General features: G+C 42.5%; 1 protein-coding gene across 1 annotated transcript in view; it reads left to right on the plus strand.

The window, feature by feature from the left end:
• LOC118595424 (oxysterol binding protein) overlaps positions 1–22747 on the plus strand; it is a 33930-nt gene extending 11183 nt beyond the window's left edge. Inside the window, exons 4-14 of the mRNA XM_036205957.1 lie at positions 1245–1443; positions 1686–1788; positions 2073–2127; positions 2314–2445; positions 9194–9439; positions 9666–9786; positions 17039–17142; positions 18035–18130; positions 19199–19380; positions 20228–20448; positions 20535–22747. Coding sequence (XP_036061850.1) covers positions 1245–1443; positions 1686–1788; positions 2073–2127; positions 2314–2445; positions 9194–9439; positions 9666–9786; positions 17039–17142; positions 18035–18130; positions 19199–19380; positions 20228–20448; positions 20535–20677 — 1602 coding nt within the window. The 3' untranslated portion in view covers positions 20678–22747. The remainder of the gene's footprint in view (positions 1–1244; positions 1444–1685; positions 1789–2072; positions 2128–2313; positions 2446–9193; positions 9440–9665; positions 9787–17038; positions 17143–18034; positions 18131–19198; positions 19381–20227; positions 20449–20534) is intronic.
• The last annotated feature ends 3912 nt before the right edge of the window (positions 22748–26659 follow it).

The raw sequence follows: 26659 nt of genomic DNA on the forward strand, positions 1-26659 counted from the left end.
GAATGTGGTGAATCAAGCGTGAGACCCACTGATTTTGAAGTTACTTTGAGCCATTGAAGAGGCACTTGGATATTCTGGTCTGAAACTCAGAGAGTCCAATTTGGAATCACTGATGTAGTAGCCATTGGTGGACCTGTAGGCAATTGTTGAAACCATGGGAGCAGACATTCTAATAGAACCCTTTTGTTTCTCTGTAACAGGGAATACACTTTCAAGCTTACATTGGTTCCTTCCTTCCTTTATTTATTAAGCAAACTTTATGAGGCTCCTGCTTTGCGTTAGGAGCTGCAGACCTGTATATGAATGAGCTGTAAAATGTGTTTTAAAGTTGCTTGTGATCCTTCTGGAGAGTTAGAAATTCAGTCATGATACTGCTGTGTGTGTGTTAGGTAGAAGTATGCTGAAACTGGTAAGGAGATCGAAGAAGCAACTGGTTGCTTAGAAGTGTGGGTGTCACAGAAGTACCATTTCTCTTACATGTCTTCTCCTTTCTTAGAGAAAGGGGAGAGGGAAGAGCAGTGTAGGCAAGTAGTCAGGGCTGGAAGAAAATTGTGTGCTCAAGAAATGATGCGTTCAGTGTGGCTGTGTTGTACAGTACAGAGGTAGCAGCGGCAGAGAGGAGGATTTAGGTGGTTGGTGGCCATACTTAGAAGGGCCGTTTGTGTTGTAACCATAATTAGGATTTGATCCTAGTCATGAGTAAAGGGACTGGGATAATCAGATTGGGGGGCAGAGGGTTGTTGTTTGTTTTTCTCTACATCTCATCCTTGATTCACCAAGTAGTATTCTAATTTTTAAGATCAATTGGTTCCTAAATGACTAAAATAAAAGCAAAGCCAAGTGAGTGCGGATCCTGTTCGCGGTGTCTCAGTCCTCAGCTTTGGGTTATGTGAGTTTAGTTGGTTTAGTGAAAGCAGTTGTCATGCACTTTATCTCTCAACCAGTAGATCTTGGGTGCAGTTCACATGCCTGCCCTTGTGCTGCTGCCACAAATGCCTTGTTTGGGTTTGCTGCTCACTTGGTATTTGCTTGGTCCTCGTGACCAAGGAAAATAGGAGAACTATGACAACGGTGTTCACTCTTTCCCAGGTCTGACCGTGATTGCAGCACAGAGTTGGCTGTCGCTGATACTATGAAATAGCAGGAAGTATTTGGTTGTCACATGCTTTCTCATGTCCCAGAATGAGGCTACTGTGGGGAGGCTGACTGGCTGAGGTGGCATAACCGACACTTTCTCTGGACAGGCCTGCAGAGATTTCCTCATGTTAGCCCAGACTCACAGTAGAAAGTGGCAGAAGTCACTGCAGTATGAAAGAGACCAGCGCATCCGACTGGAAGAGACTCTTGAGCAGCTGGCGAAGCAGCACAATCACCTGGAGAGAGCCTTCCGGGGAGCCACGGTGCTGCCGGCCAACACTCCGGGCAGTGCTGGTTCTGGTAAAGGTGAGAGACTTAGCTCTTCCATAGCTGCTCGATGAGACCCAGCTGGTTTCCGCAACTGACAGAAGAAATTCTCTACAATTGGTGGCTCATGTGAGATGCTTTTAGAGCTGTTGGTTTCTTTTGGCTTCTCCACTGCTTTCTACCATTGTTACCATGTTTGTGATCAGTATTTAAAAGAACCCTCTGTGCTAGGTATTGGTAAATGTAGGCACAGAAAACAAATGAGGCTCTTCTCCTTGTAGATCAGTGCTGTGCTGGCAAAGGGGACATGAGTGATGAAGATGACGAGAATGAATTTTTTGATGCACCAGAGATTATCACCATGCCTGAAAATTTGGGCCACAAGTAAGTTGTTCTTGACTGTTGAAGAAAATGAACATGTGTATTTATATCATGAGAATCCTTCCCATGAGAATCTGAGCTGGTGACAGTTGCTAAGATGTGGGCCCTTTGTGATAAGTCGATAGAAAACAGTTAGCACTTATACATTGAATTCTCCAGAGACCCCAAAAGCATACCCATTCTAAGTGTGTGCAGTATATTTGGATTGTGCTTCATAAAAGACTGATGAGGCCCAAACTTTCGTTCTGGTCTTCGTTCTAATGCTCTTCTGTTTTTCATCCATGAAGACGTACTGGTAGCAATATCAGTGGAGCCAGCAGTGACATCAGCCTTGATGAACAGGTAACTCTTACTTGGAAATTGTCAGAGTCAGGGACTTCAGTTTTGATTCCCAAGGATTTGTCTGTGAAGTGCTAAGAGAAATAGAAACTCCTGTTGTTGTTTGTTAAGCATGGGGGAAGGGAAGGGTATAGATAGCAGATTTTTTGTTCTTTGTGGCTGATTGAATGGCTTTGTTTTTGCTCCTAGTACAAGCATCAGCTGGAGGAGACCAAGAAGGAAAAGAGAACCAGAATACCATATAAGCCAAACTACAGCCTCAACTTGTGGAGCATCATGAAGAACTGCATTGGAAAAGAGCTCTCTAAGATCCCAATGCCAGTGAGTCCTCAAGTACCCAGACTGGTGTCCTCTCCACCGCAGGGGCACTCTGTCCACACTGGAGCAGCTTTAAGCGTGGTCTTTATTTCCTTGCTAGTCATAAACCATCCCTTTAAGTCAGATTATATAGTTCTGGCTATGGATCTGGTATGTTTCCAGATCATCTAGAGTCAATTGCTTCTGTTTGGTAACGTTTATGAGTAATTCCTGTGGCAGGCAGGCAGGCAGGCAGGCGTGAGGCATGCACAGACAACACAGCACTGATACTGTCTTCAAGAAGCACATAGTGGGACCAAGGAGATGGCGTAATCAGTAAAGGTACTACCATGTAAGCACAAGAACATAAGCCTGGTGACATCTGTGTCTGCCTTCCTATGCACATGCACTCATTCACTCACTACATACATACACAACTAGAATAGAAGAATGTAGTAGGTGGGTGTGGTAATTCATACCTGTTAATACCAGCACTGGGAGGAATGACAGTAGTTTGAGACTAGCCTAGGCTACGTAGTTCCATGCCGACCTGGGTTAGAGTGAGACCGTGTCTCACCAAAACAAAACACACATAGATTAAAGGAATCAAGGAAACAGGTGGATGATATTTTTTCCTCTTTTAGTGCTATGGGAAGTCCTATATACAAAGGAAACACAGAAGTAGTTTGTTTATTTAACCTAGTAGGTAAGGACTGTAGTTAGAGTTTTCCTGCCTGGCCCAGTCAGGACAAATCTCTCTTACCCGCCAGTCCCACAGTCGCTCAGACCCAACCAAGAAAGCACACAGAAACTTACATTGTTTATAAACTGTATGGCCGTGGCAGGCTTCTTGTTAGCTACTTCATCTATCTTAAATTAACCCATTTCTGTTAGTCTATACTTTGCCACATGGCTTGTGGCTTACCAGTGTCTTTACATGTTGCTTCTCATGGCGGCGGCTGGCAGTGTCTGTCCCCAGCCTTCCTGTTCCCAGCCTGCTCTTCTTCCTTGTCCCGCCTACCCTATCTTCCTGCCTGGCTACTGGCCAATCAGCACTTTATTTATACAGAGTGCTATCCACAGCAAAGGACCATCTCCATGGTGAAGATGGATATTGGAACTGGGCATGGTAGTGCACACCTATGATCCCAGCACTTGGGATGTAGAAGTAGGAGGAAGATCAAGAGTTCAGGAGTCAGCCTTGACTGCAGATCAAGTTTGAGGCCAGCCTGAGCTACTTGAGACCTTGTCTCAAAAATAAGCAAAGAGATGGGATTTGAGCTGACCTCCCTTCCTCTAACTGCACTTCTCCTGACTGTCCATGCTCTTGTCAAAGGGATCTTAAAACTGGAAGTGGGTTGGATTTAGCTCAGTGGTAGAGCGCTTACCTAGCAAGCACAAGGCCCTGGGTTTGGCCCTGGGTTCGGTCCTCAGCTCTGGGGAAAAAAACAAAACAAAACAAAAACAAATCTTTAAGCCGGGCATTGGTGGCGCACGCCTGTAATCCCAGCACTTGGGAGGCAGAGGCAGGCGGATCTCTGTAAGTTTGAGGCCAGCCTGGTCTACAAAGCGAGTTCTAGGAAAGGCACCAAAACTACACAGAGAAACCCTGTCTTGAAAAACAAAAAACAAACAAACAAACAAACAAAAACTGGAAGTGTGGTCATGTGAGTTCTCAGCTTACTGTCCTTTAGTGGATCATTGCTGCCTTGACTATAATCTGGTTCCTTAGTGGTCTGTGTGCTTTCTCCTGATGGGCAGATCTCTGTCTTGAAGATTAGAGTCAGGATAGCCTTCAGGTGTTAAAGCATCTTGCCTCTTCCCTTAGGGCATTTACAGACACACAGCTCTTTATGCTTGAACTGTGTTTATTTGCCCACCAACCCATGGCCCTTTGCTGTGACTACAACCCTTTTGTTGGGGGATTTTGTTGTGTCTCTTTAATAAACCTCTAGCCTATCTATCAGGATGATATATTGATCCCCTGTGCTTCAAGACGCTCCATTGTTTGTGTCTGGCAGTGTTCTGCTTGCTTATTCATTCTACGAGTATTTACTGAGTAGTTCCAATTTGCCATATGCAATGCCAGTATGTCTCTTAGGCAGATGTTCTGTTTATAGAAAGAAATCCCAAGCCACATTAATTTGAATCAGGGGTCAGCAAACTAAGGCCCTGTGGCCAAATCTGGCTGCCATCTAAACAGCCATAAGCCAAGAATATGTTTTTATTTTTTTATTAAGTGGTTGGGGAAGAAATCTAAAGGAATGTAATAATTCATGAGGTTAATGCCCACAAATAAAGCTTTGTGGGGACAGAGATTCTCATTCATTTATTTCTGTTTGTTGCTACTGTCTTGCTGTAACAACAGTATAGAATGATGTGACAGAGACCACCTGGTCCTGAAGGCTTAAATATTTACTGTGTAGCTCTCTACAGAAAAACAAACAAACAAACAAACAAACAAACCAAAAAATGGGCACCTGTCTTAAACAAATGTTGGCCTAACACTTTTTTTTTTTTTTTTTCCTAGACAGGGTTTCTCTGTGTAGCTTTGTGCCTTTCCTGGATCTTGCTCTGTAGACCAGGCTGGCCTCGAACTCACAAAGACCCACCTGGCTCTGCCTCCCAAGTGCTGGGATTAAAGGCGTGCGACACCACCGCCCGGCTGGCCTAACACATTCTTATTTTGAAATCCAGAAGTAGGTTGTCCAGAGCTGATACCTACAGTGTCAAGACCAAGTTTCTTTCTACTTTGTGGCTCTCTACATATGATTAGGTGCCTTAATTCATAGATCTGCAATGGCTCCTTGAGCCATCAGAGGGGTACTTTGCAGTCAGCTAGAAGATGGAAAAATAAGAGCAGGCTGTTAATTTTATGAACACTTCCCGGAAATCGCATAATCTATTAATCTCTTAAATCTCTGTGGCCACAACTTACTTATCTGACCATAGCTATCTAGAGAAAAGTCTAGAAATGAAGATTTAGGGTTTGGGAGCTGATGTTCTGTTCATAGCCTGGTACTTGGAAGCAGAAATAAAATACCCTCCTCAGTCTCTTGATATATAGGTACTACCTCTTAGACTATTTCTCAAAGGTAGGAACTGTGGTGGTGTTATGTATGTCCTTGCTGCTCAGCATTACTGCCTGGCATGGACATTCAGCAAATACTGAAGTAATTAATTTAGCCTCAGAAAATACATGTTTTTATACACATGTATAAGGTTTAGTTTTTAAAAGAAATTATTCCAACGGTGAAAATGTAGCTCAGTGATAAGATTGCTTGCCTAGGATGTTTAAGGCCCTACATTCCATCTCCAGTACTGCAAAGTAATAATATTTATGATGATAGGATAGTAATAGTGGTAGCAACACCTGGGCAATGGTGGCACATGGCTTTAATCCCAGCACTCAGGAGGTAGAGGCAGGCAGATCTCTGAGTTTGAGGCCAGCCTGGTCTACAAAACAAGTTCCAGGACAGCCAGAACTGTTATACAGAGAAACTCAGTCTCAAAATAAATAAACAAACAAACAAACAAACAAACAAATAAATAAATGAAGAATGAATGAAAATAGAAAGAAAATAGTGGTAAAAATTAATTAATTAAAATGAAATGAAGGTTGAACTACAGACAAGAAAAGGATCTTAGTGAGCATATATTGGAGAAACCTCCAAATAATTGGTGTTTGGGAAACATAAATAGAGGAGGACCCACTTGTTCAAGCATTGAGCACCTTAGAGGAATTAGTTGGCAAGTGGGCTGGAAAGGCAGGCCATTACTGGCTCAGAAAGTAGATCCTACTTATAAACAGCTTCTGGAGTTAGATGACCTCTGTGTCTTCTTTCCTTATTGACATCGCCATTAGGAATGTGTAGTCCTGTACCTGCCTCCACACAAGTCACACCATCTCTTCAGGCAGCACTCTATCACAGGGTTGTCCGTGTTATATTGGAGTGTGTCTGTTCCTGCTGGCATCTGACAGTATAAGACACCAGTAGGAGATCAAGGCTTTCTTTCAGGCAATCTTCTGGTAGTGGCTGTGTGACTCTAGTTTTCACTAGACAGTCCTCCCAAGCTCCTCAAGCTTTTGACATATCCCCTGAGCCTCTGAGGTGCAGTGATGTCCCTATTTTTCTTTGTCCCCCCAGCTCATGGATGAGAATCGTTTATTATGTATACAGTGTTCTGTCTGCATGCCAGAAGAGGGCACCAGATCTCATTACAGATGGTTGTGAGCCACCGTGTGGATGCTGGGAATTGAACTCAGGACTTCTGGAAGAGCAGCCAGTGCTCTTAACCTCTGAGCCATCTCTCCAGCCCTAACTTCTGGTTCTTTTGTGGTTAGCCAACTCTTATTGGCAGTGAATGATGTCCTTGCTTCCTTCCACCTAAAATACTCAAATTCATGTGTTTGTGTTTGGCCTCTGAGAGATAAAATGATCATTATACAAAGCTTGGCACTTTCAGAGAAGCCAGGGTTCTTGGAACATTTATTAGAAGGTGGGTTATATGTAAATGAAAAGTAGTGACAGTCCAGGGATGTGCAGACTCTGGTCCAGGTTCTGGTCTATGTCTGGTAGCACCAGTAGGATTTTGCTTTGAATGTGTGAAAAATTTTCCTTCCTTCTGCCTAAAGTGTTGCCACTAAGAGATTCTGCTGCAGTAAGAATTCGGGCCTTGACTGTTACCAGTTGGTCACTACCACTTTGAAGGATTTTTTGTAGTGTAGGCTTCTTTGGAGGCTGAGGCAAGAGTATCACAGGAAGGGATCAGAGACAGAAAGGTGGAGTAAGAAAGAAAATGTTCACTGAAACAGGGCTTAAGTAGTCTTCAAGAGAAAGAACATTGTTCCTCTTCCTTTGTCTAGACTAGAACTCATGCCTGTAATATCCACGCTCATGTAGCTTTATTACTAAGTCAATGTTACAGGCTTGCTTGGGAACCCAGCTTCCTTTTATAGCAAAATTGATTCTCTCTCTTTCTAAGATTTATTTTATTTTTAATTATACATATGAGTGTGGATATGTGCATGTGAGTTCAAGTGGCTGGAGGACAGGGTCATCTGATTCACTGGAGCGGGAGTTACAGGTGGTTGTGAGCTAATATGGATGCTGCTAATTATTGGTGAAATTACTAAGGTAACTCCACGTAGTTAAAAGGGAGGTTTATTTTGTGGGGTAACTCACAAGTGAAGGAATAGGTTACAGGGTTTGGGAAAGGTGTAGCGCAGTCTGGCAGTGTTCTCTGGAGAACTCTGCTCGGTCTACCTCCAGGGTCCAGGAACCAAGAGAGCTCCCCCATCCAGATCTCAGGTCTTTAGGGGTCCTCTCTCAGCTCCGCCTTGTAGGCGTGACAGTTACCGAAGCCTCAAAGCGGGTTGGAACTTCCAGATCAAAGCTGGAACGGCTACCCACTACATCTAATAGAACTCAAGTCCTCTGGAGGAGCAGCAAGTACTGTTAACCACCGAGCCCTCTTTCCATCCCCTTCTCCCTCTCTCTCTTTAAATTATTTATGGTTTTGTGTGGGGGTGCAAGGGAGGCACTCTGTCATATATTCTCTTGAGATGGTCTCTCACAAGTCTTGAAGCTCCCCATTTCAGCTAGGCTGAATGGCCACTGAGCTCTTGCGAGGTGCCAGTCTCCCTCCACCACTCCCCCCAGTGCTGGGGTTACAAGCCCATGCAGCCATGCCTGTTTTTGTTTTTTTTTTTTCCCAAAATTCAAATTCAGGTCCTTATGCTTGCAGAGTAAGAGCTCCTACCCACTTGGCCCAGCCCCTAGAGCAAATTGTACTTGTTTGTTTGTTTGTTTGTTTGTTTGGATACATGGGTCTCTATTATGTAGCTCTGGCTGTTCTGGAACTTAGTATTTAGAACAGGCTAGCTTGGGACTCAGAGAGATCCACCTGCCTCTGCCTCTCCGAGTACTAGGTAAAGGCATGTGCCACCATGCCTGGCCTTATAACAAATTTTAAATTATCAAAATTATTTAAAATTTCAAAGTTACCTTAGAAATTAACTTATTTTCTGAAGGGAGGCGCAGTGTGAGCAGTATCTGCTGTTACTTCTCCACCAAGTGGGAAGCATAGGCTCTGGCACACACAACATTCAGATAGTATTTGTGTAATGAATGGGTGCACATTTCCCCTAGCAGAAATGCTTCTTCGCTCCCTGCACCCCTTTCCACATACTTGCATCATCTAGTGATTGGGTGCTATAAGTTGGCTGTATAATTTGAAAAGTGAGAGCATGCCATGCTCCCTCTCAGCCCCGGCAGCAGCAGTCCATGTCTGGCAATACTGTCAGAAGTCAGCTCCTGATCAAGACTCAGCAAGCAACTAGTCCAGGGCAGAAGCTGACTTTGGCCATATAATCATTTCAGTAGTCAGGACACACCTGTACTTATAGTTTATCACCCCTAGGTTTCTCCCCACAAAATGTTCACTATCTAACTCCTCTCTAGGTACACTTCTGAAATTTTTCATTCCTTTAATGACTCATTCACTCAGTTCCTGTCTGATGAGGTCTCCTATGGTCAGTCACTTCTGGCTGTTGTTGGGTCTGCAGTGCTGCATGGAAGAGGCATAATTTCCATCTCAGAGATTCCTGTCCCTCACTGACATAGGCATAACAAGGGAGAGTGGGTTGCCTGAAGTCTAATTGGAGAGCTACAACTTCTTTTCTCTTCCTGTTGCTTTATCTCCTCAGCATCTCCTCCAGCTGTCTTCTGTGAACGTCTAGAAAAGCTTAGGTCTGTTCTCTTCCTTACAGGTAAACTTTAACGAGCCCTTGTCCATGCTTCAGCGCCTTACTGAAGATCTGGAATACCATGAGCTATTAGACAGAGCTGCAAAGTGTGAGAACTCTCTAGAACAGCTCTGCTATGTTGCAGCCTTCACTGTTTCCTCCTATTCCACTACTGTCTTCCGAACCAGCAAGCCATTCAACCCTCTCCTTGGGGAGACCTTCGAACTGGACCGACTGGAGGAGAATGGGTATCGATCCCTCTGTGAGCAGGTAAAGAGCCCAGGCCTAGCACTTTTCCTTTCTTATGACTGGGTAGTTTTTGAGAAGCCAGTCTCAGTCAGCTCTGTCTGTCTTCTTTTTCATTAGGGTTCAACAGACCACCATTGTTGTGGATGTAAAACTATCAAAGGAGACTCTTGGGTGTTTATCACCAATTAATAGGCCTATCTTTCTCTTCTCCAGTCTTCTTTCTCAATTCAAACCTGATTTCTTCCAGGTGAGTCATCATCCCCCTGCTGCTGCACACCATGCTGAATCCAAAAATGGCTGGACATTGCGTCAGGAAATCAAAATCACCAGCAAGTTTCGAGGCAAATACCTCTCCATTATGCCCCTCGGTAAGGCCGCCATGTTTGTCCCAGTGAACGGTGTTCTGGCATGATGGAGGAGGCCACCGTTTCAGGCACCAACCTCAATCATTTAACTTCCCAACTATCAAATGAGTAAGGAGGCCAGGTCCTCTTTACCTTTATACCATTCTGCCATAAAATTCTTTGTCTCTTTGGTGTAGTTACTTTTTCGTCTCTAAGAACTACTTTAGACTGTGGGTTTTAGCATTAACAAATTCTTTTAAATGTCTTTCCCCATTACTCTAGTTGCATCTGTACATAGAACATTTAGGATTATGAGATCAGGTTTCTTGGCTAGTCTCTCTCCTATGGTCCTCTCTCCTCTGCTTGATGGATTAGGTGTCATTTATGTAATGACTGAATCCTGGGTAAGATGAAACTTTATTTTATTGGATTATAAGCTGTTTTGTATTAGGATCAAAAAGATGAAGCCTGGAGTAGGAACCTGTAGAGTTGGGAGCACACCAGAACTTTGCAGCATTGCCATTCCTCACTTTGCACTGATTTTCTGGCAAATGTGTGCATGCGTGTGTGAGTGTGTGAATCTTTTAAGATTTATTTTTTGCTAGGCATGGTGGCGCATGCCTTTAATCCTAGCACGAGAGAGGCAGAGCCAGGTGTATCTCTGTAAGTTCGTGGCCAGCTTAGTCTACAAAGCGGGTTCCGGGACAGCCAGGGCTATTACAGAGAAACCCTGTTAAGATTTACTATTTTTAATGTGTGTATGTGTGTTTGCATGTGAGGGTGTACATATGTGTTCAGTGTAGTTCCCACAGAAGCCAAAGGCGTCAGATCCCCTGGAGCTGGTGTTACAGACAGATGTGTGCCACCAGGTATTCATGCTGGCAGTCAACCTTGGATCCTCTAGAAGAGCATTTAACCACAGAGCCATTTTTCCAGCCTCTGAAAATTGTATTTTATTTATTTATTTATTTGGTTTTTTTTTGTTTGTTTGTTTGTTTGTTTTTTTTTTTTTTTGTTTTTTTTTTTTGAGACAGGGTTTCTCTATAGCTTTGGAGCCTGTCCTGGACTAGCTTTGTAGACCAGGCTGGCCTCGAACTCACAGAGATCCACCTGCCTCTGCCTCCCGAGTGCTGGGATTACAGGCGTGCACCACCCCCGCCCAGCTGAAAATTGTATTTTTATAGTTTATAGTCTCATCACATAACTTTATATTGTTTACTTATACATATATTTTATAAATTTTAAAAGAAAAAAGTTACATACTATCTTTAATACATATCTGGCTTTACTGATCTCTTTAGTTTCTTAATGTGGGTTAAAGTTCTTGACTAGTGTGTCCTTTCAGAATTTCTTATAGAAGACCGGTTATTTCAATTTTGTTGACCTGGGAATGACTCTGATAGTTTTATTGGATGTAGAATTCTTCCTTTGATAGTCTTCTCCATGTCTTGAATACATTATTCTACTGTCTCTTGGCCTCCTGTATGCTTTTTCCCCTCAAATTTTGTATTGTAATTATATATATTATATTCACACACCTATAAGCATTTCATACATGTCAAATTTATAGTCCAGTGCTGTTTACTACATTCATAATGGCATATGAACACTATTAACCATCTGACTCCAAGATACTTCATTTTGTTCTGCTGAAACTCTCCACCCAGTAAATAGTAACTGCTCACTTGCTCCTTCCTCCAGACTTAGAAAACCATTGCTTTACTTTTTGTCTGTATAATTTTGACAGATCTGTGACTTAAAAGTAATTGTCTTCTTGTGACTGGTTTATTTTATCTCAGGGTCTTTTTCTTCTGTGTTCAGTGTTACGATTTCTATTTTTAAGCTGACTATTCCTATTACATTGTAAATGTACACACACTGGGGTTTTCTTTTAATTTGTCCACTTGTTGATGGTAACAGGTTGCTTCTATGTTTCAATTATTGCATATATATTCTTCTATGAAGTTGAGTGTAAATATCTCTTAGAGTCTTTGAGTAGCACGAATCTTAAAAGGTCTTATTAATAAAAACAAACCCAGAGGCAGATATTGGGGTAAATTCTGAAAGATTAGAGAAGCAGAACAAGCCACAGCTAATCTCACCTCGCCAACTTCTCAGCTGACCTTGTTTCCTTAAACTTCCGGAAGCCTCTGAATCATCACCCGAATGGATCTCAGCTGAATTGCTGCTAAAAGCCTCAAAGCTTAAAAGCCTAAATAGTTCCTGTGCCTCATGCCTTATGTACTTTTCTGCTCCCTGCCATCACTTCCTGGAATTAAAGGTGTGTGTCCATGGACATTACACCAAGCTTCTCATTTTACTGATCAAATGTGAATAATACAATGTCCAGTTTGGGGTGAAATTCTATTTTCCTGGTAGCTGGGAAGGTGGAACATATGCACATGTGGATGGATATAGGTACATGTGTGGAGGTTGAATGTCAACCTCAGATGTCATTCCTTATGAGCTGTCAACCTTGTTTCTTCTTTTTTTTGAGATCAGGTCTCATTGGCCTGGAGGAAAGTGGGTTAGGCTGGTTGGCTAGTGAACCCTAGGAATTCAGCTGTCTGCCTCCCAAGAGCAGGGATTACAGACTTACCCTACTCTACCTAACCTTTCAGATGGATTCTGGGGATCTAATTCAAGGTCCCCATGCGTGTGTGGTAAGCACTTCACTGGCCAAGCCATCGGAAAGGGCTGTCTTACGCATGTGTGGCCAGGCAGGAATGGCCTGCCTTCTTTGCCTCCTGAAGCTCTTCTCGGCTCCTCTTGGCCTCAGCCTTTACCAACATGTAACCAAATACAAATTCAGCTGCCAGCATCCATCTCTGCTGTGTTGATGGGACATCAGAAGACAGTTGAACTTGGGCGTGGTGGTTCGCACGCCTTTAATTCCAGCACTCGGGAGGCAGAGGCAGGTAGATCTCTATGAGTTCTAGGACAGCCTGGTCTACAAAGCTAACTCTAGGACAGCCAGGGCTGTTACACAGAGAAACCTTGTCTTGAAAAAGAAAGAAAGAGAGAAAGAAGAAAGAAAAAGAAAGACAGTCAGTTGATCAGAGGACACCCAGCCACACACATATCTGGGCCACTGGACTCCCATAACTCTTAAGTTTTCTAAGCCTTATTGTTTTCTTGTTTGGGAATTTTTTTTTTTTAATAATTTACTCCCCATCTCACCTTCAGTTCTAAGTAATCTGCTAATTTGTGAATTGAAAAACTTTAAATAAATAAATACATACATAAATAAAGGTGTATGTCACCATGCCTGGCTGTTTCCAGTGTAGCTTTGAACTCACAGAGATCCATCTGGTGATAGAATTAAAGGTGTGTGTGTGCCACCATTTTCTGGCTTCTGTGTCTGTCTAGTGGCTGTTCTGTTCTCTGACCCCAGATAAGTTTATTAGGGTGCACAATATATTGAGGAACACAATATCACTACATCCTTGCTTCCTATTCTTTTGAGTATATACCAGTAGTGGAATTGCTGGATCACATGGTAATTCTCTTTTTAATGTTTTGAGAAATTCCACAATGTTTCCCACAGTGTGACATTACCATTTTATATCCCTCCAAACTGTGGCAAGGCTGTAGTTACCCCATGTCCTTGTTGTTCATTTATTCATTCATTCCTCAGTAGTATCTACACTGATTGTTGTGAAGTATATCTCATGTGCTTTTGGTTTAATAGTGGTGTGGAGTATATTTTCGTGTGCTTTTTAATGATTTGTGTATTTACTTTAGAGCAGTCTATGTAAGTCCTTTGCCAGTTGTTTTTATGATTTTTATTGTTTTGAGATTTTGTAGCTCTGGCTGTCTGGATCTCAAAATGTCAGCCAGGCTGGCCTTGACCTTACTGAGATGCACTGCTTCTGGAGTGCTGGGTCAAAGGTGTACACCACCATGCCTGAGCCTATTGATAATTTCTGTTATTTTGGTTTTTTGAGACAGTCTCACTAAATTGGAATGGAACTCAGAGATCTGCCTGCCCTCTATCTTCTGGGTGCTCGGGTTAAAATTATGTGTCATCATACCTCGTCCCCTTTGCTAGATTTTAAATTGAATTTTGTTGAGTTTTAGGAGTTTTATATGTGGTCTGGATATCTTTCCCTTATCAATTAAAAAAAAAATAGGATTTACAAGCTACGCAATGGTGGTACATGCCTTTAATCCCAGCACTTGGGAGGTAAAGGCAGTTGGATTTCTGAGTTCGAGGCCAACCTGGTCTACAGAGTGAGTCCCAGATCAGCCTGGGCTACACAGAGAAACCCTATATCAAAAAACAAAAAACAAAAACAAAAATAGGATTTACAAATGCTTTCTTCTGTTCTGTGAGTTGCCTTTTTACTCTATTGTATTGCCCTTTGATGTACAAAATTTTTAATTTTCAAAAAGACCATTTTGTCTATCTTTCTGTTTGTTTTTACTGTTGTTTATACTTTTGGTGTCATTTCCTAAAAGTTGTTACTGCTGGCGATGGTGGCGCATGCCTTTCGTACCAGCACTAGGGAGGCAGAGGCAGGAGGATATCTGAATACCAGGCTAGCTGGGTCTACAGAGTGAGTTCTAAAACAGCAAGGGCTACACAGAGAAACCCTGTCTTGAAAAACCAAACAAGAAAAAAAGTCATTACTAATGTCTTGCAGCTTTTGCCTTTGATTCTTTTGAGTGCCCACCACCACCACCACCACCAAAAGACTGGGTTTCTTTGTGTAGCCCTGGCGATCTTGGAACTCATTCTGTAGATCAGGCTGGCCTTGAACTCAAAGATTCACCTGCCTCTGCCTCTGGAGTGCTCGGATTAAAGGTGTCTGCTACCACTGCCTGACTTCTTTTGAGTTTTATATAGTTTGAGGTGTAACATTTGATGTTTGGGATTAATGTTTGTGTATACTATTAGGAAAAGGTCCTTATTAAAAAAAAAATGAGACTGGAGAGATAGCTCAACAGTTAAGAGCACTGGCTGCCTTCCAGAGGATCTGGGTTCAATTATCAGCACCCACATAGCATCTCATAGCTGTCTGTAACTCTAGTTCCGGGATACCCAACACCCTTGTGCAGGCAAAACACCAATGCACATTTTTTTAAAAGGAAAAAAAAATAAGGTTCAGCTTTATTTTTCATGTAAATAAAAGACTGTTCTTTTCCTATTTAATGATTTTGTCACCCTTGTCATAAATCATTTGAGAATATATATAAGGTCTTATTTCTGGGCTTTTTGATCTGTGCCATAACTTGTTGTCTTTATCCTAGTACTACATTGTTTTGGTTAGTATGGTTTTGTAATAAGCCTGAAATCTGAAAGTATGAATCTTACAGCTTTGTTTATTTTCAAAATTGTTTAAGCTGATTGAATTCCCTTGTAATTCAATGTGAATTCTTTTTTCTTTAGAAACTATCTTTTCATTTTGTGTGTGTGTGTGTGTGTGTGTGTGTGTGTGTGTGTATGTGTATGTGTATGCCTAGAGAGTTCAGATGCCTCTCTGGACCAGAAGAAGGCATTGAGTCCCCTGGAGCTGGAGATACAGGCAATTGATAGAACCTGACATGAGTGCTGGGGACAGAACTCAGGTCTTTTGCAAAAACAGCAAGTGCTTTCAGCTACACACACACATACACACACACACACACACACACACACACACACACACACACACACACACATTTGAGTTCTCAGATACCTCTGCTCCTACTATGGATTTTAATTTTGTATGCATTTGGGAAGCTATACCTACTAAGTGAGTACCTGTTATGTTACAAGCAACTTAATGAGCAAATAAGCAAGTATTGACTGCTGACCAGGATGTGGTTTCCCAAGTCTATAGATGATAAAAACTGGCCAAAGGAAGTTAAAATATTCATTATAAATACAATCCTGACACTAACTACCCACAGTATTTACAGACTCCATATGTTAAGGGCACAGTCCCCAACAAGATTTTCCTTGCTTCTTAAATAAGCCACAAATTTTGGGGGGGGGCTAAGCTTCCCATACTTTGAACCAACAAGCTATAAGTTCAAGGGATACCCAAGTTCCCTTGGGTTTGAAAAGTGAAAAAAAAAATTCTAGATTTTTTTTTTTTATCTTATTTTATGTATGTGTGCTGTGTGTGCCTGGTGCCCTCAGTGATCAGAAGAAAATGTCAGACAGATCCTCTAGAATTCTAGTTATGGATGGTTGTAAGTCACTGTGTAGATTTTGGGAACCAAACTGGGTCCTCTGCAAGGGCAAAAAGTGCCCTTAACCACTGAAGCACCTCTTCAGTCATTAGTTTTGAAAACTTACTGGAATGGCTTGTGGAACTCAGGGAAGTAGTGAAGATACAGTGTTGTCGTCATTCAGTGTACAAATGAAGGCTAGTTGAAGGAAGAGATTTTGAAGCAGAAGCAAAGAGGGTTCTGCATGCAGCACTTCCATGACCGCCCCCAAAGGAATCAGGACCTGTTATTCTTCAATTTTGGACTCCAGAGGTTTTATTGGGGTTTCATTATGTGAGCTTAATTAATTGAATCCTATCAGATTTAATTTAATATCTGTCTTTCCTTCTTGAAGGTTAGTAGGTATGATGATAATAGGTGATTCAAAGCCCAAACTCAGCAACCACACGGTAGATCTTTCTAGCCTGTCTTCCTCTCATCTGAATTATTTCAGTGATCCTCTGAGTTACCCCAGCAGCATAAAATATTAAACCCACCTAAGATAATTTCTCTTGAGAAGTTACAGCAGTCAAAAGAGTCTCTTCCAGTAACCATAACAAACCCAGACAAATTATTATGTAACATAGGATTGCACATCTAGTGAGTGAAAGGCCAGGACTGAATTCAGTTCCTGTTCTGAAGCTTTCCTCTCTACATTCTCTACTTTTAGGATTAAGACCCATAAATAAGTAGTTTGCTTTAAGGTCACCCAGCTGATTACTAATCCTGACTGCCAATACATGTTCCTTTCACAATGCAGTGGGTTTTTGTTGTTGTTGTTTTCATGATGGGGCACATTTGTCTTGTTTCCGTAAATTTTGAAAGTTGTATTATAAAGTACAACTCCCTGGCTAAGATGCATCGGTTGTCGTTATCTGATATCACCTAATCATATTTTATTCCTGTGCTTAAAATCAAGTAAAAAAAGTAAACTAATACAATAATTAAGAAAGTTATGCTTTTTTTTTCCACTTGCCACTTTCTTTTTAAAGCAAGAAATGTTAAAAGGAAATCAATCTTATTTCTAGTGTGCATGATGCTGTTTTTCTGATATTTGACTATACACTTTTGCTTCTAGGTACCATCCATTGCATTTTCCATGCAACCGGGCACCATTACACTTGGAAAAAAGTGACCACAACAGTACACAACATTATTGTGGGCAAGTTGTGGATAGATCAGGTAAGCAGAAGTACCCAAAGTGCCTCTGAACTTGAGAGCACCTCTTCAGGTAATCTTTGTTGTATTTAAGACCCAGTAACTGGTCTCAGACTGTTTTTACTGGATCTCCTATGAATTTTCTCTCAGGAAGTAGTCCTACCTCCATAAAATTCTACCTATAAATTATTATTTATGAATGACCAAATTATAAGTTCCATCAGTGACTACCAAGACTTTGTTGGGCAATATAAAGGGATGTAAGACATAGTCACATAGCCCCAGCTCTTAATGCTTTTGTTATTCATGAAATGTTTGTTGCCAAGCAGTGTCCTAGGTACTAGTGTTACAAAGTCAGAGAAGGCCCTCCAAGGATTGTGTCATTGAAGAAATAGGACATTTAGGTTGAAAAGTATGAAATTGCCTAATACAGGAGATATTCTAAGAGACTATCTAGTTAAGTGTTAACTTTGGGGTAAGACTGGTTTAACTATGGCCAGAAAAGAGGTAATACTGTCTTCTAAGAAGGGCTTCATGGTAGATGTAGAATTAAGCTGAATCTTTGAAAGATAGAAAGGAGAGAAAAATAAAACAAATGAAGTCTGTAGGAAGATCTGTAGAACTTTGAAACTGTAATTTGTGTTAAGCAAAGGAATTCTAGAAGGCTCCTAGTGAGGGGATTGTTCAGAAGGGTAGATTATTACATGTGTACTGAAGGTCAAGTTATGTCACCAACATGTGACATTAAAAAAACCAAAAGAGTTTGACCTTAATTCAACCTGAAATACCATGATTACAGAAGGGTTCCACAGTGCCCAGGTCTGGCTAGGACTTGTTCTTTAAACAAGGGAACACTCACATGTAAAATTTATGTCAGTCTTCATAAAACTAACCCATGATTCTTTTCACTTTATAGTCTGGTGAGATTGACATCGTAAATCACAAGACAGGAGACAAGTGTAATCTTAAATTTGTTCCTTATAGCTACTTCTCTCGGGATATAGCAAGAAAGGTAAGAGGTTGGAATGTAAATATTTTTCATTTAATGTATATCCCTTAGAAGGGCTGGTGTGTGTGCATGTATAGACAGGTAGGTAGGTAGAAAGACATGTATTCTAAATATATAGAGGTCAGAAAAGTAGGCATTAAAAAAGATATAAAGAAGAAAACCAGAAAGGGACCACATGTACTATTGAACCCCTTTCTAATGATGATGAAGTAAAGACAAGTTCAGGGGCTGGAGAGAGAGATGCTAGTGGTTAAGAGCACTTACTGTTTCTCCAGAGGACCTGAGTTGAAATCCCAGCACCCATATCAAGTAGTTCACAAATGCTTGCAAACAGCTCCAGGGGATCTGACACCTTTGGATCTGCAAATGCACTTGTATACATGTGGCTTATACATGCCTAAATAAAAATAAATAAATTTATTTTTAAAAGAAAGACAAGCAAAAACAGATGGCACAGTCATAGAGTGTGGGAACATGGAGGACAGGAAAAAGGTACAGACAGTAGAACCACTGTGACACTGCAAAGGAGAGATGTCTGTTACTACCACAGGGGCATCATGCCACAGATTCAGATTTTTATGTAGGAATGAAGATTAGCTAGGATGATGGCACACACCTTTAATCCCGGCACTTGGGAGGCAGAGGCAAGCGGATCTCTAAGTTTGAGGCAGCCTGGTCTACAGAGTGAGTTTCAGGACAGCCAGGGTTACACAGAGAAACTTGAAAACTGCGGGGGGGGGGGGGGGGGGGGGGGGGGGCGATGGGATATGAAGACTAGTTGGGAATTCAAATGTGTTTGTGGATCTGTGTAATTTCTAGAGCAGTTTAAGTGTCAGTCAGGCACTTTCTTTTCTTTCTTATATCCTTACATCAGAAATTCCTGTGCAATAAGAAGCTTTGCTTATATCAGTTCATAGCTATGTTTCAAGTAGTGTTTAAAAATCAGCAAAAACTTGGCCAACTCCATGATGTTTAACTGGACTTAGCCAGGACTTACCCTGGGACCTTTTCTAAGTTAGACCACCCCACAGTGGTCGCTCTGCTCCAAAGCTGTGCTCTCCATCCTTGTAGGTGACAGGAGAAGTGACAGACCCGTCAGGAAAAGTTCACTTTGCCCTCCTGGGGACATGGGATGAGAAAATGGATTGTTTCAAAGTTCAACCAGCCTCTGGGGAAAATGGGGGTGATGCTCGGCAGAGAGGCCATGAAGCAGAAGAGAGTAGGGTCATGCTATGGAAGAGGAATCCTTTACCGTGAGTGTCACATGCAAGCCTCCAGGGGCTTTGCCCTAACACTGGGGTTATCTGTGGGACTGTTCAGGGAGAGGAAAACCATGTGGAGATTACCAGAGTTTGACATGTGATTGGAGTTGTAGCATGCTTTGTTCCAAGACTCTACCTCACCAAACATATTGTAGTTCTCCTTTCTGAAGGTCCACTGAGTCATGACTCAAGAGAATCTCTTTGTAATTTAGTGTTCTGTTTTTGAGACTGGGTCTTATGTAGTCCTGGCAGATCTCACTGTACAGCTTAGGCTCTCTTTGAAGTCTTGATCTGACCCTTTTACTTGTATCTCCCAAGCTGAGTTACAGGCATTCACCACCATGTCCTGTATACTCACTGCAATTCAGAGCAGAAGTTTTCAAAAGCAGCCAGAAGAGGAAGATACTTTCCATCTGCTAACGGTTTCCCCTACAGACCCCTGAGATGACAAACAGAACTTTAGAGACAAGTACAGGCTGTTTGTCTCCTGTCATCATCTTATATGTTGTGTCTACAGAAATAGCCAGATCACCCCAGAAAGAGGTCTAAATCTAAAGGAAGCAAAGGAAATAGGAAGGAGGCAGTTTTTTGAAGATTTCGTTCTTCCTGATAAGTGTAGATAATTCTGAGTGTAGATGCTGCAGTAGCTATTGGATGAAGTGATACTGGGGTAGGGTGGGAGTGATACAGTTTGGCTCTCTTATTTGGGATTACCTGATAAGGCTTTGGAGTTTTTCCACTTGTGGGACACTTATATGTAGGCAATATTCCAAGCTGTTGCTCCTTGGGTTGGATCGAGGCTGTAGAGCTGCCTTTCCTCTGTCTTGTTTGTTCTTAGGAAGAATGCAGAGAACATGTACTACTTCTCAGAGCTCGCCCTCACTCTCAATGCCTGGGAAGGTGGCACTGCACCTACAGACAGCCGGCTTCGGCCTGACCAGAGACTGATGGAAAACGGGCGCTGGGATGAAGCAAATGCTGAGAAGCAGCGCCTAGAGGAGAAACAGAGACTCTCCAGGAAAAAGAGAGAAGCAGAAGCTATGAAAGCCACGGAAGATGGTAGTAACAGACCTGTCCACTGTTCTTATTTCTAGGTGCATGGCGAGGGCCAGCTCTAACCTTGCTTTTCATTGCTTCCCTTTTAGGCACACCATATGACCCCTATAAGGCACTGTGGTTTGAGCGGAAGAAGGACCCTGTCACCAAGGAGCTAACCCATATTTATAGGGGTGAATATTGGGAATGTAAGGAAAAGCAGGACTGGGGCTCTTGCCCAGACATTTTCTGAAGTGGTTGTAACTCAAAGGAAGAGGGTCGATCGGAGAAGACGGCAGAAGATGTTCAAAAAGGCTGGCAGTTGGGACTCTTACCAAGTGCTTTCCTCAAATTTGTCTGTCTTAACCAATCACTTTTTCCAAATCAATCACCAGAAGCAGACACCCGTGGTGGTGATTGGCTGGTTGCCTTAGCTGATTGACGCTGAAATCGACGTAGTAGATACCCGTGTTTGTAAGGGAGCGGTTTAGTGGCTGAAAGTTAGTGTTACTCTACATCTACAAAGGCAAGTAAGTGTTCGTGGTCTTCTCCCTCTGCCCCCGTATAAGATGATGTCATTCACCCTCCCCTTGTAGTGTCCTACTCAGCCAAGACCTGCTTAAGATCGTGATTCATGAGCATTTTGGTGCTGTTCAGAGCAAGAACTGATCTTACTTAAAGTTCCTTTAAAAGAAACACATAAGACTTAACCAGCAGAGGCATCATGCACAGGTCTCATGTTAGGAAATGTGCTCACGTGTGGAGTTGGTTTAACAAGGCGTCGTATGTAGATAACTGAGGTTTTGGAGCATCTGCAGGAGAGATTGTTCTCTAGGGCTGGAATATTGAGTTATATTCTTGGAGATTTTTTCTTCACTTGCATACAACACCTCTCTGCTGTTTTCTGTCTACTCTGACAGCAACTAGAGGCCTCTTTGGCAGTTGATAAGAGGGCCACGCTATCTTTATAAAGGGTTCATGGTCTCCTCAGGTGGAGAACCTCTGAGAACACAGGCAGGATGGAAGAAGACTGCTGGCCCCTGGGACCTTCCCAGCCCCTCATCCCGTCTTCATTGCCCTTCTGGCTTCTCTCCTGGCACAGTACCAGTTTGGGTGTGTGCCACAGTCTGGAGCAAAACATTGCCTGACCCGTTCTGTACATTTCAGAATCTGAGAGAAGTTTCTCTGCAACAAACGTTTTCATCATCTTGAAAGTCCCATGGAATGGAGCCACCTCTGGAATAATGTGTTAAATCATCTGTATATTATATATATATATATATGTATGTAGAGAAAAATCTAATTTTTTTTTGTTTGTTTTCCTCTTTCCCATGAAGAATCTTGGTTTTTTTTTTTATATCACCTGTCTCCCTGGGACTCTGGGACGCATGTTAATATGGGTTGATGCTCCTCTGCTTTCCATCTTTGAGGGGCATTGCAACCCTAAGCAGGGTCACGTGTGGCAGTTACAGGACAGGGACAAGGAGGAGGGTTTGTCACAGTGACTTAATGCTGCCTCAGCTCTGCTTTCCTGATCACCTGGCTCTTGGAAAGGAAGTCCTAGTCTCCTACCCCCCCCACCTCCCCCACCCCCGCCTCAGTTTCCTTCCTCGGGAGTACGGGTAGAAAGTCAGGAGGGTGGTTTCTAGCTTCCTTCTGTTCCAGCCAGCTCAGGCTAAATCCCAAAAGAGTTTGCTTCCAAGGATGTGAGCTAAGAGCCCTCATGCTCTGTGGGAACTGCTCCTGCTGGGCCCTGGCTTCCTTCTTTCATTTTTCTCTGTATTAATGTTAGTTTCCTGTTCAGAAACATAACCCTTGTGCAACCCACCCTTGGTTGAGGGTCATAAATTGAGGTGCCTTCCTTATGTACTTTTTGTTAGTGTTTTTGTTTTTCTTCCTTAACTATTGAGCCTCAGCCAGTGTGGGTCCTTGGGGAAAAATACCATTCCAGAGGAAGCTATCCCTCCAGGGAAATTGGATCTTCCTGGGTAAATTAGTACTTTTAGTAATCCTCTCACCCCCTCCCCCCACTGGCTCTCCCTCCCCAGATCAAACAGGATCAAAGATTGATCACTGGGGAATTTCCTCCTAAGAAGGCTTTCCCCAGCACAAGGGTTACTCCGGAGAGACCCATAAAATGGGCACCATCTCTGGAGACTGGGATAAAATGGAAATTTCCCAAGAAACCTCGTCGCTTTAGCCCCTTTTCCCATATATCTGCACTACATTTCTAGCTTGATTCCCAGATTCCTGCTAATGGAAGAAGCCTAGAAGTCCTGAAGATGGAATAAAGTCACATGAAAGTAAAACAAGACTATATATATTTTCAGTTTTTTTGCCTTATTGCTTTTTTTCAAAAAAAAAAAAAAAACCTACTAAATTAAATAATTTTTAAAAAGCTATATTGTCTGATTTGCTTCTACTCCTACTAGACAGGAAATAGTGGTGAACAGAGGGAGACCTGGCCAGTGGTGATTTGTTCTGTTTGGGACTTTATTGTATGTGTATGACTGTTTTGCCTACGTGTATGTATGTGTGCTAAGTGCATGCCTGCCTGTTGGCCACAGAGACCAGAAGAATGTGTGGAAAGGTGATGAACCACCATGTAGGGTTTGGGAACCAAACTGAGAGCTTCTTGCAAGAGCAGTAAGTGCTCCTAACAACTGAGCCATCTCTCAAGCTCCTAGATTTCAGTTCTTCAACATCAGTCCAGACTCGTGAGCAGAAGAATAGCCTTACCACCTTGCAATCTGACATCTGTCACTGTCTTAGCATAGAGAAACATAACTAATATTTCTGATTCTGGGTCTGCTCCCTCAAAAATGTAAGGATGGAGGATAAAGCTTACGGGTTAGAGAGCTCACTTTGCATATTTCTACCTGGCCTGGATTTTAGACCCAGCCCTGCGGGGGTTGGGGGACACACTAGTAAAAGCTGAAGTCTCAAAATTCTTAGCTCTTTGATGTATGGGTTCAAATCCAGCCTTTGGAACCATAAGCAGTTGTACTTTGAAGACCTTCAAAATGAAGGGGAACCTGCCTTCCAGCACTCAGGAGGTTGAGACAAATTTCCTGAGCCCATCTCAAACAAAATCTCAAATAAATAAAAGGCCAGGAGTGGTGGTGCAGGCCATCACAGGGGAAGCAGGAAGATTACAAGCTCCAGACAAACCAGACACATAGGTCCTGCCTTGAAAGCAAAAAGACCTTTTACAAGCAATGTCAACAATTTACTTTTTCCTCTGCAAAGTCCAGGCTCTGGAAGAGGATGGGCAGAATAGGGTATGAGCCTAGAAAGCAGTCCTGTCAAGTAATGCAGCAAAGGGTCCCTGCCCATGAGCCTTGAGTCTAGAGTACAGAGTACCAGAGGAACTCATTCTCTGGGCCATATAACTTTTAAGAGTAAACTGTTAGGCACTCAGAAAAACTAAATTTGTTTAGGCACACATGGCTGATTGGTTAGTCACAGTTGGAATTCAAAGCTGGGTGTGGTTAACCTGGGTTTTTGACCTTTATTAGCTATCCTTTGCCTAGGGAGTAACTGGCTTGGAAGTGGTCTCGTGACCTTTTCTGGCTGTGTCACATGCTGCCACTGAAGTGCTTGGCTGTCTGCTCAGGCTCATAAGGCTGGTGCTATTTCTTTCAAGGCTCCTCTCCAAAGAACATACTAGAAATTCAGCTGCTAGGACTCTGGATTTTTCAAATTCATGTCAACAAAACTAGCTGTGTTGTCAGCAATTGTTTTTGTACCAGATTCTTGGACAAACAACTTATCTCTTCAATTTGATTGATTACTATTACAAGATTAAATGTTAAATTGCTGTAAAGTTTTGTTATTTTGTTTTCTGGCAAGATGAAAACCACAGCAGTAGGTATGAGGCATAACAGCCCTGTGCCGAGATCTTGAGCACCTTTACATAATTTAATTCCTACATTAGAGGTGATCAAACAGCCACAGTATGTAATGATCCCTCTTTGATCTAATAATGTGACATGATGAGTTGGGATGTGGAGCCTGAGGGTCATAGTCCAACATAATTCAACATTATGACTCAGCAAAATTTCAAACCATTGCATTCACAGACCTTTAAAGTCCCACAAATTTAGGGGAATACAGGCTCTCATCACAGGTGGTTCACTATGCTGTTTTTTGGTTTTTTTTTTTTTTTTTTTACATTTTATAAAATCTTTATTGACAAAAAGTATACAATTTTCCTGTTTGCACAATTTGATAGACTTTTGTCCAGCATCCTCATAGGCCCATGACACCATCACCACTTTTTTTTTTTTTTTTTTTTTTGATTTTTCAAGACAGGGTTTCCCTGTAGCTTTTGGAGCCTGTCCTGGACTAGCTCTGTAGACCAGGCTGGCCTCGAACTCACAGAGATCCACCTGCCTCTGCCTCTCGAGTGCTGGGATTACAGGCGTATGTCACCACCACTGCCCGGCTCACCCTATTTTCTTTAATGAACATAATATTTGCAATTGTAACCATTTTTAAGTTACAATTCAGTTCACCATGCTGTTTTAGGCAAGTAAGAATGACTGGTGTTTATCATTATGTTTGCCTCCCAGCCTTCATTTCTACACAGTTTAAAAGCAGCAGGGGAAATGGTCATCCAGTGGGAAGAGATGACACTGAAGAGGAAGACAACCGTTGTTCCCCACCCCACAAAGAATCAGGACTCCAAGCTATGCAGCTGTCAAGTAGTGACAGTGAAAAGGACAGAGAGCAGCTTACACCAGAACACTGTTGAACTTTACTCTGATATCCCGGAGTTCTCCCACAAGAACTGTGCCAAGGTCAAGGTCCATCCACATTAACCGGATCTTGGAGGAGGCTCTTTTCTACAGCCTGTAGCAGAGAGGACAGTCTTGACATGATAACCTAGGTACTTCTCCCTTGTTTATAAAAAGTCATTGCATTCACACATACATATACTCACAAGTCCCACAAACTTGTTCAACCCATGCACTTCAAGGATTTGCTCTACCGCTCTACCGGGTCAGTAAAATAAACCCTCAAAAAGTGGCACAGAAAAATCTTCAGATTTTGTTCATTAAAAACAAAATCCAGAACCTCCAGGTATGGTGAAACACACCTGTGGGTCCTAGCCCTTGGGACATGGAGGTAGGAGGATAAGTTCAAGTTCATTCTTAACAACATAATGAGTTTGAGGCCAGCTTGGGTTTCATGAGACCCAGTCAAATAAATGATAAAGTGTACAACTTTTGTCCACACTTCCTTACCCACTGAAAGCGTCTGGAGCCTTGTGTGGTTTCTGGAGTGCCTATGGTAACTAGACCCACTCCCCTTTCAAACTGCTGCTGCTCTGGTCTATTGTTCCTTCAGGAAAGGAGCTGAGTGTGTTATGCCCAGATCATGGGGACCAAATTCTGTATGTAAAAGCAAAGAGCCTTTACTTTCAAGCTCCAGGGCTTGATTTCTCTGTCTGTCCCATGTAGTGGTGAGAGCAAAGAGCCCAGAGCCCAGGCAGGGTGGAGTTGTGCTCATAGCAGAGGTTGGAGTGAGGGGATTTCCATGGTTCAGGACCCTGATTGGCTGACATTTGTCTGGGGGTATAGGGAATATTTAGAATGTCAGGTATTTACCCTTAGATGCAGGCCTTCCCTGTGTGGGGTCAGCTCATGGCTTTTCCTGGGTCCAGGTGTTGCCTGCCAGAAGTTGTGTCTGGGCCTCTAAGCCTATCACGGCAGCTGTGTGGTCAAGCTGTTTTGGGGCCCCCCACAAGTGGCCAAATGAGAGGTCTTTAAAGGGAAGAACTTGAAGAGCTCAAGGGCTGTAGATGAAGTTCTAGAATGCCACTGAGTATGTGCAAGGCCTGGGGTTTGATCCCAGCACCATGATTATTACTCAGACTCTTCCATAACTAACCTGTGTAGGTCATGGCCTCTGAACTTGAACAGGTGATTTTAGAGGTTACTAAAAACAAGTTCATTTTAGGTTATAGCTAGGAATGTTTTCAGCCATCCATCCATTCACTCACTCACTCACCCTCATTCTCTGTGCATTTTCCCCAGCCTGTTATCTAAGCGATTGGGAACACAAATAGCAAAAAAGAGATTAGGTAAACAGCCAATTGCAGTCAAGTTTGGCCAGTGGTGTGATGCACTGTAGCCTGTCGAGAGTTGGGAGAAAGTGGATTGAGGTATGTCAGAGAAGGCAGCTAGAGCTTGAAGAACTTGAGCTGTGAGCTGCAAGATAAGTAGGCATT

This window comes from Onychomys torridus, chromosome 1 (assembly GCF_903995425.1).
Source record: "Onychomys torridus chromosome 1, mOncTor1.1, whole genome shotgun sequence".
NCBI classification, from domain to species: domain Eukaryota; kingdom Metazoa; phylum Chordata; class Mammalia; order Rodentia; family Cricetidae; genus Onychomys; species Onychomys torridus.